At 40.5% G+C, this 15768-nt stretch overlaps 1 protein-coding gene across 1 annotated transcript; it reads left to right on the top strand.

The window, feature by feature from the left end:
• The first annotated feature begins 8586 nt into the window (after positions 1–8586).
• LOC108713236 (alpha-2Db adrenergic receptor) lies at positions 8587–11271 on the top strand. The gene is made up of 2 exons (XM_041588692.1): positions 8587–9009; positions 9408–11271. The coding sequence occupies exon 2, from the start codon at positions 9449–9451 to the stop codon at positions 10628–10630; it is 1182 nt and encodes a 393-aa protein (XP_041444626.1). The 5' UTR covers positions 8587–9009; positions 9408–9448; the 3' UTR covers positions 10631–11271.
• Positions 11272–15768: the final 4497 nt, after the last annotated feature.

The following is a 15768-nucleotide window of genomic DNA, read 5'->3' as shown; positions in this document are numbered from 1 at the left end:
AAATTCTTTTTTTTATTAAAGCATTCAGAGCTGTTGTAAATGCATTTAAAAATCTCAGCTGTCAATCAAATATTGCCTGCCCCTCCTCTATGCCTCATAGTACAGGACCCTACAGGAAGTAGTAGATAGGAACAAAACTGCAATAATCCTCAATGACCATACATGTCAATCCAATGATCAGCCACTTGTATAAACAAACCCCTCCTTCCCCTCAGCTACAGTTTGTTAGACTTTGAGATAAGGAGCCGCTCATTAAACCTGACCTATCTATTCTGTGAATATTACAACCCAGTGTTATTAAAAGCTCACTGAATTCATGGACTAGGTTATAGGAATTTAGAAATATTGGATATGCTGGTGACAAACAGATTGACTTCCATGTTCCTTTAAAAATAAGGGAACTTGTCTAGCAAGTTTGAAAGCTGCAGTCTCCATGGGTTTCTGAGCAAGCATTTATGATGAACCTGATGTGATTACTAATGAGTGTCATAAAACAAGAGTTTGGATTTCATAAGCGTGATAACCAGCAGATAAAGCATACTGCAACATTCTGCAAATAGATGACATAAACCCACCAATCAGCTCATAGAAAACTGATTTACACAGGGTGTATGCATTGTTACTATATATGTTGTTCTAGTTAAAGGGAAATTATTGCCACATTCATAATTCCTTTTTAATCCTTGTTACAAACATTCCATGTTTAATCCTATTTAGCTGTTAATACAGTCTATTGTTTTGTTGTTTTTGCCTTACAGGGAAATGCATATTGTATAAAAGCAGGATTCAACTTCCCATTAAGACAATGGCATACAAAGTGGTTTCAGGCTTTTCCTCCAATTATCCCCCAGTGCTGCCAACAGAAATCAAGGAAAAGAGACAGTTTGCTTGTCAGGCAGGGGCCTGAACAGAGCATTTATTTTGCAGGTTGTCAGCGACCCCCCAACATCCCAATCACAGCTTTAATTGCAAGCTGGGAAGAGGCAGAAAAGAAAGGCAAATAACTCCAAAATTATATAAAATAACACAAAATAGGATTGCAGCAGAAATCTGGAAATAGAACTATTTTATTCAGGATGAGCAGGAAGCAGTATTCAAGAACATTGGTTAATATGGTAAAGTAGACCAGTAATCGCCTGTTAGCATAAAGTGTTAATCTCCCCTCTATGAGAATTTGCTCAACTTCCTTCTTTCTTCCAAAACAAAACTACATAATAGTCTCAAACATAACTGAAAAATAATATTGGTTTCTCACTGCCTGTTAAATATGAGCAGTAGCAGAGATACAGCAGAATCCCGATTTTACGGTTTCTGGGGGACCGTTAAAATGCAACTAAAAATCAGGGAAGAAATTAACACTACTTACATACGCCGGATTGCAAATTACCATTGTAGTTCCTGGGAAAACCTAATTTCTGGGTATGTAAAATGGAATTTTACCTTATTGACAGAAAGTTTAACAGACAAACCAGTTTCATGCCCTATGTAATTGCAAAAAACCCTTTATTTAATGGTTATATTAATGATTATATAATACCATGCCAGCTTTGCAAAGAAGAAGAGTGCATATCCTATACAGCTCAATACATCCCCTAGATATTGCCATCAGTCGTACATATCAAAGGCATCTTGGTGTCCAGAGATAATAGAACTGCCTTGAGAAAAAGCAAGACTGTTGGAGACTAAAGCTGGCCATAGATGTACGAATCTCCGTTTCGTATGATTCTCGGGCCGTGTGTGGAGTGTCCCGACATTTTTCGTGATTTTTAGTGCTGAATCGTCAGATATTGTTTCTACCTGTATATCTACCTGTATATCTGACAATTCATTTCTACACATGTGTATTGAAACGAACGATCTTTCTTGGAAAGATCTTTTCCAAGAAAGAACATAATTGTTACGTCTATGGCCACACTTTTACAAGTTACTTGCCTCTGGAAAACCCTACTGTGATTAAAACACACAGCTTTCTATGAAAGTAACCTTTGCCTTTCTACTGTGAGAAGTTTTTGCTAAGGTTGCCATTTGAGAGAATGCCCACATTTCCTATGAGATTTTTAGAAGCATACCGGTATATATCAAATGGTAAACTCCAAGTTTCACCCATTGCTGGGTGTAAAAATAGAATGTGGGGGTTTTCTGTGGTGAGCTTTAATCTCACATTTTGATAAATCTGTTCCTCAATATGGGTCTTGGTCCTTAGATCGTAAGGGAAAGGGCCGGGCACAATCTCTCGGGAAGCTTTAGAGTTTCCAGGAAGAACCAGTGGAATCTTTTCTTACCTATCAAGGAGGAAAAAGGTGATTTACAGATATTGCATATGTTTTAAATGTATTTCATGTGTTCGGATTTTATATTTTAGGCTGGCAATGTATTTATTCAGGGAGTTGCTGCAACTCTGCTGCAACTCAGGAGTGATAGTGTGAATAGGAATATAAGCAATCCCATGTGAATATAAGCAATCAAATGATCTCTGGGTGCCCTTTGCAAGCACTCACAATAATTTAAGCAGTTGTTGCAACTACACACATGAAAAGTGGAGATTGGCTGGTGTCAACATGCCCAATTTTGTTACAAAATATTACATGTAGGACATGAACAGCAAGGGGAAGCTGAAGCACTCGCACATGAAGAAGCAGGGGTTTGTTTATGTAGAAATACATGACATAACATTTTATAGGTTAGAAGTCAAGATGTAATAGTCAGGTGTAATATTAGGGTTATCACCTTTTCTCAAAAAAAATACCGGCCTTCCTATATATTTATCTTTTTACCCTATTAATAACTTTGGGATCAGCCATAATTTTTACCGGCCAGACTCGGATTTGTGGAGAGGCCACCGAGGCTGGGCCTAGGGCGGCAGGATTTTAGGGGGCGGCATGCTGCCCAACCATACCCACATCGGTTCAAAAACACTGGGGATCCGCAGGAGATACAATAGTTTTTATAATTTCCTGTGCTCCAATCGCCTTTGCACTGGTCCCCATGATGAAAATTTGAGCGAATAAAAGGGAGGGGGTGGCGAATGACAGTGGGCCTAGGGGTGCCCGCTATGTAAATCCGGCCCTGGCAACCCTATGTAATATATGTGTAATATAAATGTTGTAACACAAAAGAACAATAATATTGATATTTTTTCTGTATGCAATATGCATAAAGCTTGGAACACACCAGAGGGCTCACTGAGCAAAGTAAGGTGCTCAATGTTTTTTGTTTCAAAGGTGTTTATATATATATATATATATATATATATATATATATATATATATATATATATATATATTTCTAGGTCTTTTAATCAGCTTTAATTATTTTGCTTGCAACTTTATTTCAGGAGTCAAGCCAGGAGTACAGATAATATAAACAGTTAAGGTGGCGACATCTCTCCCGGATATGCCCACATTGAAGTGGGCGATATCGGGCTTGATCCGATCGTGGGCCCTAGCATAATGGATCTGATATGGGTGGTCGGACCGCGGGACCGCATACACGCATAGATGCGGCCGTGATCCGACCGGATTTTTTAACCTGCCCAATCGATATCTGGTCGACTTTCAGCCAGATATAGATCAGGGAAGCCTGACGGATGGCCCCACACATGGGCTAATAAGCTGCCAACTCGGTCTGTCGGCAGCTTTTATCTTTAGCTTTTATGTATGGAGGCCTTAATTGCATTTAATACCAATTACATTTTCAGATACCTTTAAAGCCAGGCAGTAGCTCCAGTCTCCAGGGTTCTAATAGCAGCCACCATCATTTGGAAAACACATGTCGCTTTCACATTGATGACACCTACCGCACTTTTTTAATGCAATTGCATCTGATTCAAGGCAGAGTGCAAGTGCATTGGAATTTGAGGCATCATTTGCAATTGGGTCAGATGCATCTCCCGAAGCTGCCCACTTGACTGTGGAAATGTCGATTGTGGGTAGAAAACACGACGATTTCACTCAAAATTCTACTTATTCCACTGTACATGTGTTTGTAAATGAACCCTATAATATTACTCAGTTACCCTGAGGGGCATGAAGGTCTGGGCTGTGAAGTTGTCTGCTGTAATGCAAAGTTGTGGCAAGTTTTTCTCCAATTAACAAATCAGATAGTTTAAACAGTTCAAATGGAGGAGTTTTGTTGTATTTGGAGAGATTTTCTTATAATGGGCATCTAAAAATGGTTGCAGGGGAGTAAAAAAAACAATACCAGTTATTTTCACTGAATGTTATTTGCAAAAATGCGTCAGTGGTATCAATGAGTGAAAATTTTTGCCATGTCCAGCTTCGCTGCGAACTTCGCATTTTCAACAGCTGCATCAAAAATTTGCTGTGCGCCCCATTCGACAAAATAGAAAGACGCGCGACAAAAGCATACATCATTTTATCCTTCCCCTGTCCTTCCATATCAACCAAAGGCATCTGAGCCGTCTCACTGTCTATATATAGGAACATACGCATAAATATATGGTTCATTCGTTATCTATCGTGGTCAGCTTTAAAATTAGTTGTGCCTGTGTTAGTAAGCTAGTAGTAATATATAATCTATAGGTGGTGCTTAAACAGCAACACAGTGTAGTACCTGTCCATCAGACTTAAAGTAAAAAGTCACAAACATGCTTTTAAAAAATTGACAACATGAGAGAATTTTTTTCTATTGAAAAAGCAGTTGTAGCCTAGTAGATAGGAGTCCTCTCACAATGTAGGGCATGTGTGTAGCAGTGAAAAGTGCATGTGATCAGGGTCAGACTGGGCTGGCAGGACACCGAGTAAAAACCCGGTGAGCCCCGGCCCCCGCCAGCCAAGACCTGCTCCCCCAGAACGCGGCGCGTTCGTACAGGCATGAGGCGTGGGCAAGGTTTTGGAGTGTGGGAGGGGGGCCCCCAGGGATTGCCGGGAGGGCCCTTAGTTTTGCAGTCCTGGTGGGCCCCCAATGCTCTAGGCCGACCCTGCATCTGATTTTGCCCTCCCAACTTTTATTGGTAGCGCCAAAGCAGAACCAAGTTGCCACAAAAGAAAATGTCCTCTAATGTTAGACTCTAACAAGTTTTGTGATAAAATCATTTTCGCTCATCACTAGTCAGCTGTGGAGCTATGAATTAAACCCTATTTTCCCTGGCAAAACCAGTTGTTAAATCTTCCCCTAAGGTTTATTTGTTTTGCTTTTCATAGTTTGTTTTGTGCTCTATTTCAAATTAGCATATAGTACCGTTCAGCAGTTCCTACTTTCCCCCAGGCAGCAATATAATGACACATTTCCCCATCCTGCTCATTTTTTCTTTTTACAGGCCATTTCTGTCTTTCACATTCTTATCGAATATATATATATATATATAGTCAATAGGGTGGCACACCGCTTCTTGGTTCCATACCTGGGTGCCCGGTAAAAAAGATATGTAGTACAAAGAAGACCAGCAACACCAGGATTTCAGTGAAAAAGTAGTATGTTCATTAGTGCATATGTAGCCAACGTGACGTTTCGGTCCTCTCAGGGAAAGGTCCCTGAGAGGACCGAAACGTCACGTTGGCTACATATGCACTAATGAATATACTACTTTTTCACTGAAATCCTGGTGTTGCTGGTCTTCTTTGTACTATATATATATATATATATATATATATATATATATATATATATATATATATATATATATATATATATCTCCCCAGCAAGAAAGATCCGCACTCACAGGACTTAGGCAAAAAATAAAAAGTTTTATTGCAACATACGAGCCTAACGTTTCGGTCTCCTCCCAGGCCTTTCTCAAAGTGTCTAATTGTTAGTGAGAAAGCCATATATACACAAGAGTTGGCTGGAAGATAGACAAATTGGAAGTGATGTATTCACATCATCGCCGAAACGTAACAATAATTTACATAACTCTCATTAAAAACATATAGGTATAAAATTATATAACACTCATGTAAGATCCAGAAATGAATCATCTCTACGTTTAAACACTACATCAGATCTACTATTAAAAACAAGATACTTAGTAACATTTAGTTAATCATGCTGTTATTTCCTACTTCCTTATCTCAGCGATTAACAATGTTGCAAAGATATCACAAATTTGAGTTAAGCTGACAAGTCTGCTCTGAAGTTGCTATCATCACATATACTAACTTAAAGCTAAACTAATATAGAACTATCACTCAGTTTGCGACTTGATGACTCAGTTAGTTAATCACATATCAAAATCGTTTAATATGCCGAACTCCTACTTGGTAAGTACCTATTATCATTTATACCCCTCCAATGTGTCCCTTATGACAGTATAGCACTAAGGGCATAAACGCTCTGTTGTGGATCTATAATCATCTCACTATGAAAACTCGCCCATAGCAACTATAACCACTTATATACATCCATAAATGATGGTTGATCCCAATGTTATTAATAGGGGAAAATGATAAATATATAGGAAGGCCGGTATTTTGCTCTGGAAAAGGTGGCAACCCTAGCTGGAGCAAAGGATCACAACTGCCTGGGTGCTGGTTATAAGTTAATGTAAAGGTACAAAAGAAACGCACTCACAGGTCTTCCGTAAAACATTCAGTGGTTTATTTCAACGTTTCGGCTCCTAAACTTCAGGAAGTGAATGCCACACACACAATCAGCCCTTTTAAACTCAAAAATAGCTCCAAAGTAGGATGTGATGTGACGTCATCATAGGGTGTAAACGCTTCTAATAAACACATAGTAACCAGGGTCGGACTGGGGGGCCCGGGCCCCACCGGGGATGCTGCCATAGGGCCCCCCTCCCGGCAGTCCCCAGGGCCCCTTCCTGACCTCCAGCCCACTTCCCTGAATGCTCAGTGTGTGCTCAAAAGACACGACCCAGAGCCCTAACTTCCAGTCCCCTGCCCACATCCATGAACTCGCCTGGTGCGCACACGCAGAAGACGTGCATGAGCAGAAGACGCGCCACGGCAACAGCTTTATCTTTTCTGGGGGAGCGGGTCTGGGGCAGCTGGGTGACATATCTGGGCCGGGCCCACGAGGGCCGGGGCCCACCAGGTTATTTCCCGGTGTCCCGCCGGCCCAGTCCGACACTGATAGTAACTGTAAACCTCTGTGCATGGGAAAAGCTGTCATCTGACTTAAACCGCAATGCTAAGTGATATAAGTGGTTATAAGACACACAGGGGTGATCCTACCCAATTTGCCGCCCGAGGCGGCCTTCGTTTTTGCCGCTAGTGCAGAGAGTGGAATTGCACTCTCTGCACTAGAAGAGCCGAATTTCCGGGTTTAAAAATGGAAATTCGGCTCTTCGTTACCAGGTGGGCGCTCCCGTCTGAGACGAGTGCCTCAACTCGCCTCATTGGCGAAGCGCCCCTGAAGACACATAATGAATAAAAAATCGCAACTGTGCACATTGTGGTTACAATTAACAATTAACAGAGTGGGAGCATTAAAGTTCATATATATGTTGTCTTTGAAGAAATTGGTGCACACCGGGATTTGTTGCAAAGAAGTCTTAGAAGGAGACCGAAACGTTGGCCTTTTTAATGTATTAAATAAAAATTACGGATTTTTAACCTTTGCAACAAATCCCTTTATGGTAGCACCTGGGTTTATTCCAGTGAACGGTATGTGGAAAGTTAAACGTTTGTGTTAAGGATGCACCGTATCCACTATTTTGGATTCAGCCGAATACCGAACCAAATCCTGGATTCGGTGCATCCCTAGTGTTTATATAGTGAATAAAGTTCCCCCTATTGCAAAATATAGGTGACTTCAAATATCCTCATATTCTGCAACAAGTACTTAATTTATTATAATACACAAGTTTTAGTGAGTCATGTGACAAGAAATGAAATCAGAACTCACCGTTTATAACTGATGACATCACTAGTCACCATTTATAAGGATAGAATTTATTCATGGCTTTTGTGTATTATATAGTGAATAAAGTACCCCCTCTTGTAAAATATAGGGATATTATAAGTTACCGAGGAGTTTCATGACCAGATACAGGTCATGGAACTCCGAGGTAACTTCTAATATCCTCATATTTTGCAACTGGGGGTACTTTATTTATTATAATACACAAGTTTCAGTGAGTCATGTGACAGAAATGACATCAGAACTCACCGTTTATAACTGATGACATCAGAACTCACCGTTTATAAGGATATAATTTACAGGATATTAATGGCTTTTGTGTATTATATATATATATATATATATATATATATATATATATATATATATATATATATATATATATAAACACACATATTTGAGAAATATAAATATGTTTTGCAGCAGAGCAATGTTCTGTATCTGCTCCTGAAGGCTTTCCCCTTTGTACATAGAGACTGGGAAGGATAAATAAAGATTGGGACAGGAGATGGAGGCTGCCTGATGTATAAGGAAACAGGACACAAGTGACTAGGGAATGTCACAGGGCTGTGTGAAACACAAATAGACTGGTACTGAATTACAAGCACCCCATAATACCACTCAGATGCTGTTTCTAACTAATATTCTATTCTGGAATATGCTAATTGGGGGCTTTGTTCTATCAACAGAGCCGCCCAAAAATATGCAGGCTCCCCAAGATAAGCAGGTTGCTCGAGCCCTACGCCCGCCATTACAGCATCTCCTCTCAGTGACCGGCTCCCCTCAGGGAAAGCCGCAGAAAGCAGAGTCTGAGCGCCGCTACAAAGCACACACCAACGAGCGTTCAATCAGCGATCGCTATAAAATGGGCGGGGCTGGGGGCGTGTCGGCTGCTCCCCCGCAGCAGTATGTAGTCGCAGAGGTGCTGTGTATTCTGAAAGCCCAACGATTGAGGATTTGAAACTTGGAGCTGCAGTTCCCTCCCCACTGGGAAAGGGAAATATAGTGAGGCTACAGCCAAGTGGGACAAGCAAAAGGCAAACTGCACACAGGGGACAAGGGAGGCGTCTGATATCCGTTCTGTAAGGGGGATCTGATTACAGGGGAGATAAGGCTTTGCTGGAATCATTCTGGAAAGGATCGCTGGGGGATATCCACTGATTGCTACTTGTGAGCTGCTCTCCTTCCCATGAGCTATGGGATTCCTGTCTTTACAGCTAACAGCAACTTGAGCCTTACTTCATCCCTAGACTGGACTCTTACTTCATCCCTGGACTGGACTCGTACTTCATCCCTGGACTGGACTCTTACTTCATCCCTGGACTGAACTCTTACTTCATCCCTGGACTGGACTCTTACTTCATCCCTGGACTGAACACTTACTTTATCCCTGGACTCTTACTTCATCCCTGGACTGGACTCTTACTTCATCCCTGGACTGGACTCTTACTTCATCCATGGACTGGACTCTTACTTCATTCCTAGTCTGGACTCTTACTTCATCCCTGGACTGGACTCATGTTATTTGTATGGATTTGTGCCATTTCATGATCCTTGTTCTCCCCTAGGGCCACGCTGAACTGCTCCATGCCTTTATCATGTAACTGAGATGGAGGTAACAAGTTTTGTCCCACCTGCATTTTATAATGGATCTGAAGAGAGCGGCCCACCCCAGCTAAAGGTCTGGCCTTACACTGCACTGGAGTGCACCCTAATCATTATAGCAGTCGTGTCCATCATCTTGTCTACGGTACTTGGAAACATTCTGGTTGTTTTGGCAATATTTACAAGCCAGGCCCTGCGGGCCCCACAGAACTTGTTTTTGGTTTCACTAGCTTCTGCTGACGTCCTGGTGGGGGCGCTGATCCTCCCATTTTCTCTGGCCAGAGAGGTTATGGGTTATTGGCACTTTGGAAGTGTATGGTGTAGCATGTACCTGGCTTTGGATATCTTATTCTGCACATCTTCCATTGTCCACCTGTGTGCCATCAGTATTGACCGATATTGGTCCGTGACAAAAGCGGTCAAGTACAATCTGAAGCGTACGCCCAAGAGGATCAAGAGGAGCATTGCAATCATATGGGTGGTGTCGGCCATCATTTCTTTCCCACCACTTCTCAAGTCTAAGCACAAGGATTGGGAGTGCCTCCTAAACGACGACACATGGTATGTCCTGTTTTCATGCACTGTGTCTTTCTTTGTTCCGTGTCTTATCATGATCTTGCTCTACTGTCGAATCTACCGTGTAGCCAAACACCGCGTGTCTAGTCTTAGGAACGGCGTTTCCGACTGCACCAGTGCAACACCAGGCACTTGCGAAACCCACCATAACATCCCAAACAACCACGAAGCAGAGGAACTGGATTTAGAAGAAAGCCCTTCTTCTCTTCATAAGTTTCCAAAGGAACATCATGACAAAAAGAAAGATAAACCCAACAGTGCCAAAGCAAAAAGGCTTTCGTGGACCTCAAACCGTGGGCAGCAACACAGCGACCCGTCGATTTGCATCTCCCAGATGCGCCTGACCCAGCTCCGAGAGAAGAGGCTGACGTTTGTGTTAGCTGTGGTCATTGGTGGCTTTGTTATCTGCTGGTTTCCATTTTTCTTTACTTACAGTCTTGAGTCTGTTTGCAGAAAAAGATGTGGGATCTCAGATGCCCTTTTCAACTTCTTCTTCTGGATTGGCTACTGTAACAGCAGCCTGAATCCCATCATATACACAGTCTTCAACAGGGATTTCCGCAAAGCATTCCGAAGAATCCTCACTCATGGTTCCAAAAGGACTACATGAGAAAAGGCAGAAATTTATTTTGGGGCCAAACAGAGTCACCTGTTTACTCCCTCTTTGAATATGATATAATAAAAAAAGGGTTTTTTTATTCAACAAGAATTTTAAACAAGTGACCAAATTAATATAGGTCAAAAAAAAAAAAGAGCAACAAGATTTATGTTTTGGGATCATGGATAGACTTGCTTATTTGGAAATAAGAACTAAACCTCATGTGGATACATCTGGAACACACACTGGGAGCAAAGGTGGGAATATTCCTTTTGCTCAATGTGAAATAGTCCCTTTCTGAAATAAAAACGTGACTGTCGGAAATATGAGGAATTTGTCCAGGATCTCTAGGGGCAAGAGCTTTGCCAAAAAAACATTGCTGAGCCATTGTAGTCCCAAACAGTCTGAAAGAAGATTGAAAGCCTACCTGCTGCTTAATTAAGGCTAAAAGTTTCGATTGGCTTTTTTAACGTTTCATACAGTGTAGAGCTTGTCCATGACTTCTGTTTTCCGTAGTAGCTGTAAGCAAGAATTGCTGTTTCACTGCTTAGTTATTAATGCATGCTTTGTGAATTGAGCACACATCATTGGCAGGATACATGTATTTACTATATGTTATATATTTTATATAAAGATCTGCTGTCGTTTTTCAATCCTTTTTGCTGTTATTGCACAGTATGTGACTATAGGAACAATATTGTTTCCCTGGCAGGAATATAAGGGCTATAGGGAAACCCTCCCATTTAAATATAAGTAAATGTAGCACTCTAGTATGTACATCAGGTCTCTCCAATGGACACGAGTTTGCCAATTAGATAATAAAAGATGTGTACGGCTTTGCAGCTACAGTTTGCACAGAACAGGCAGCACCCATACAGGGTGGTGCAAGATCTGTTGACGTGTAAAGGCTTCCACTTAACAGCATAAGTATTAAAGTAGGAGATTCTCAAACTGAAAAAATACCTACCAGCAAAGTAGATGATTCTCAACCTACTTTTTTGAAGCCGCTTTTGCACTTACTTTATTATTTATGGCCTGTTACAGCAGCATAAATAGATTTAATCCCCTAATGTTGAAAAACTACAACTCCCACAATAACAATGCCTGTGTGGTAGATTAAGGAATACTGGAAGTTACAGCAGAAAATAAAATCACCGGCTATTCATGCTGCTGACCCCTTAGAAAACCTTAATATTTACGGCAGGTCCTTGTTTTCTTTTCATCAGAGGCATTATTAAAATTCGGGGGTATGTGTCCAAGGTTATTTGTTTAGTATCCCCGGCCACATTAAAGGAAAACTATACCCCTCAAACAATGTAGGTCTCTATAAAAATATATTGCATAAAACATATGTAAAACCCTGCTTCATATAAATAAACCATTTTCTTAATAATATACTTTTTTAGTAGTATGTGCCATTGGGTAATCATAAATAGAAAAGTGCCATTTTAAAAAATAAGGGCCGCCCCCTGGGATCGTAGAATTCACGGTGCACACAAACATACCAAACAAACCAAACGTGTTAGGTCACATGAGCCAATTAACAGGCAGAGTTCTGTCTTTTGCTTCCACACTTCTTCCTGTTCCAGTTAGAGCTGCAGTATTTCTGGTCAGGTGATCTCTGAGACAGCACACAGACCATCACAAAATGGTGTTTCAAGGCAAGAGATGTAAAAGGACAATATTTACTTAAATATATATTCCAGTTTGATAAGATTATTTAATATGTCACTTAACTTAATATAAACTTTGCTCAAGTATTTATTTTGGGGGTATAGTTTTCCTTTAACAACTTGTAATGGAAATCTATATTGTTTTAAAAAATACTGTGGAAGCTGGAAGCATTTGCTCTAAAGTTGCTGCCAATGTGCAGTATCTATAAGATACGTAAAGGGGTGGTTCACTGTTAAGCTAAATTTAAGGGGCCGATTCACCAAGGGTCGAATATCAAGGGTTAATTAACCCTCGATATTCGACTGGGAATTAAAATCCTTCGACTTCGAATATCGAAGTCGAAGGATTTTAGCGCAAATAGTTCGATCGAACGATCAAAGGATTAGTCCTTCGATCGAACGATTAAATCCTTCGAACCGAACGATTCGAAGGATTTAAATCCAACGATTGAAGGAATATCCTTTGATCAAAAAAACTTAGGAAAGCCTATGGGGACCTTCCCCATAGGCTAACATTGAGTTCGGTAGCTTTTAGATGGCGAACTAGGGGGTCGAAGTTTTTTCTTAAAGAGACAGTACTTCGACTATCGAATGGTCGAATAGTCGAACGATTCGAATCGCTCAATTCGAAGTCGTAGTCGAAGGTCGAAGTTCCCATTCGATGGTCGAAGTAGCCCAAAAAACACTTCGAAATTTTTTTTACTTCGAATCCTTCACTCGAAGTTAGTGAATCGGTCCCTTAGTATGTTATAGAATGGCCAATTGAAACAACTATTCACTTGGTCTTCATTATTTATTTTTTTATAGTTTTTTTTAGTTATTTGCTTTTTCCTTTAACTCTTTCCAGCTTTCAAATGGAGGTCACTGACCCCATCTAATCAACAAAGGCTCTGTAAGGCTACACATTTATTGTTATTGCTGTTTTTTTTACTCATCTTTCTACCCAGGCCTCTCCTATTCATATTACAGTCTCTCGTTCAAATGAATGCATGGTTGCTAGGGAAATTTGGACCCTAGCAACCACATTGCTAAAATGGCAAACTGGCAAGCTGCTGAATAAAATGCTAAATAAATCAAAAAACACAAATAAAAAATGAACACCAATTGCAAATTATCTCAGAATATCACTCTCTACACTAGGGGTCCCCAACCTTTTTTACCCGTGAGCCACATTCAGATGTAAAAAGATTTGGGGAGCAACACAAGCATGAAAAAGTCCCTTGGGTGACAAATAAGGGCTGTGATTGGCTATTTTGTAGCTCCTATGTGGACTGGCAGCCTACAGGAGACTCCGTTTGGCAGTAAATCTGTTATTTATGCAACTAAAACTTGTCTCCAAGTCTGGAATTAAAAAAATAAGCACCTGCTTTGACCACACTGAGAGCAACATCCAAGGGGTTGGAGAGCAGCATGTTGCTCACGAGCTACTGGTTGGGGATTCACTGCACCATACTAAAAGTTAAAGGGGTGGTTCACCTTTAAGTTAACTTTTATTATATTATAGAATGGCAGGTTCTAAGCAATTTTCAATTGGCCTCCATTATTTGTTTCTTCAATTATTTGCCTTCTTCTTCTGACTCTTTCCAGCTTTCAATTGGGGGTCACTGACCCTGTCTAAAAACAAATGCTCTGTAAGGCTACACATAAATTGTTATTGCTATTTTTTATTACTAATCTTTCTATTCAGGCCTCTCCTCTTCATATCCCAGACTCTTATTCAAATCAATGTGGGGTTGCTAGGGTAGAGTAGTTTGCACCAGATAGCTGAAATTGCAAACTGGAGAGCTGCTGAATAAAAAGCTAAATAACTCAAAAACCACAAATAATAAAAAATGAAAACCAAGTGCAAATTGTGTCAGAATATCAATCTCTACATCATACTAAACGTTAACTCAAAGGTGGATAACTAAAGGCTCTTCATTATGCAATTATTGTTACAATAAGGGCAGAGACACGCTCAGATTCAGGAAGATTTAGTTGCCCGGCGATAAATAACCTCTTCTTTGAGGCGACTAATCTCCCCGAACCGCCTTCCGCCAGCTACAATGTAAATCGCCTTACATTCTAGCCGGCAGGAAGGCAATTCGGGGAGATTAGTCGTCCCGAAGAAGAGGAGATTTGTCGCGGCCACTAATCTCCCCGAATCTGACTGCGTGTCTCTGCCCTAAAGCATAGAAGAGATCAGTATTCCATTTGGAGCTTTTCTCAGTCTTAGTTACACCCACCGGTACAGTAACTTGGTATTGCTGCAGGCACAGAGATCAGATGGGTATTGAGTTCTCTGCCTACTCTGACCCACGACAGCTAAATGACTCTTGATACGGAGAGCTTAGCTAGTACAATAAAGTCAATTACGGTTTAATGTTCTGTATGTTTTCCTGCCGTCAGCCTTACTTTTTATGCAGAAGTGATATATTCTGCATTTTCCTTCCAAACAACACAAAACCACAACTGCACCTCAAGTGATGAAATCTCCTGCCTTTGAGTTCTGATCGCTAGGGTGGTATTGATGTGCAGTGTTGTATTTATCTGATGGCTTTTGCTTGTGTGAAAAAATTGTTTTGAAACATGCAAAGACGCCTGTGGTTTAGATGACAGGTTAGATAAGAAGATTCTACGGAGAATGTTTTTAGCTGAGTTCTTTGCTGAATCTTTGCTGTTAAACAATGCTCTGTGGTAGGGCTTCTTATGCTTTTTTTTTAGATGGGACCCAGATTAATTTTGGGAGTCAGTTTCTGACCATTCAGTTTAGTATTCAAGAAGCTTTTCTCCTTAAAGGGCATGTAAAGGCAAAAGAATAAATTCTCATTTTTACTTTCTTTAATGAAAAAGAAACATATTTCCAATATACTTTAATTAAAAAATGTGTACCGTTTTTACAAGAAATCTGACTGCATGCAGTGAAATTCTCCCTTCATTTACTGCTGTGGATAGGAATTGTCAGACAGTCCCTAACTGCTGAGCAGGGAAACAATCATACTTATGAACAGCAGGGGGAGCCCCCGCCTTACTTCCCAGCCATGCAGAACTCAAGCAGCTTTGTTTATGACGATTCCTAAGCAGCCCAGACCACACTGAGCATGTGCACAGTCTTAGTCTTGCAAAGATGTTTAACAAAGTTACAAGATGGTGACCCCCTATAGCCAACTTTGAAAGCATAAATCATTTGTTTGATTAGGCTTGTGGTGCCATGTTTATATTTAGTATACAAAATACATTTCTAGCCTTATTCTATTTTAGACTTTACATTCCCTTTAAACATACCCTTTTAGTATCATGTTGATATTGTTATTCTGAGACACCTTGTAATTGTTTTTCTTTTGTATTTTTAATATTAATAACTTGTTCCTGGGGCCAGTGCCCCTTGCAAGTAGAAAGCAAGCACACTGATTTTTGTTGTCATTATTAGGCTTTATCACCCACTATTCTGTATATATTTCTATTTTCAATGACCCCCTAAGGTTAGCTTCTCAACAG

The sequence above is a fragment of the Xenopus laevis genome, chromosome 3S (assembly GCF_017654675.1).
Source record: "Xenopus laevis strain J_2021 chromosome 3S, Xenopus_laevis_v10.1, whole genome shotgun sequence".
In the NCBI taxonomy this organism is placed as follows: domain Eukaryota; kingdom Metazoa; phylum Chordata; class Amphibia; order Anura; family Pipidae; genus Xenopus; species Xenopus laevis.
This window is presented reverse-complemented; position numbering and strand designations above follow the sequence as displayed.

What these genes read in the sequence shown, in the direction of transcription:
- LOC108713236 (XM_041588692.1), top strand. Translation starts at nt 9,449, where the DNA reads ATGGAGGTAACAAGTTTTGTCCCACCTGCATTTTATAATGGATCTGAA.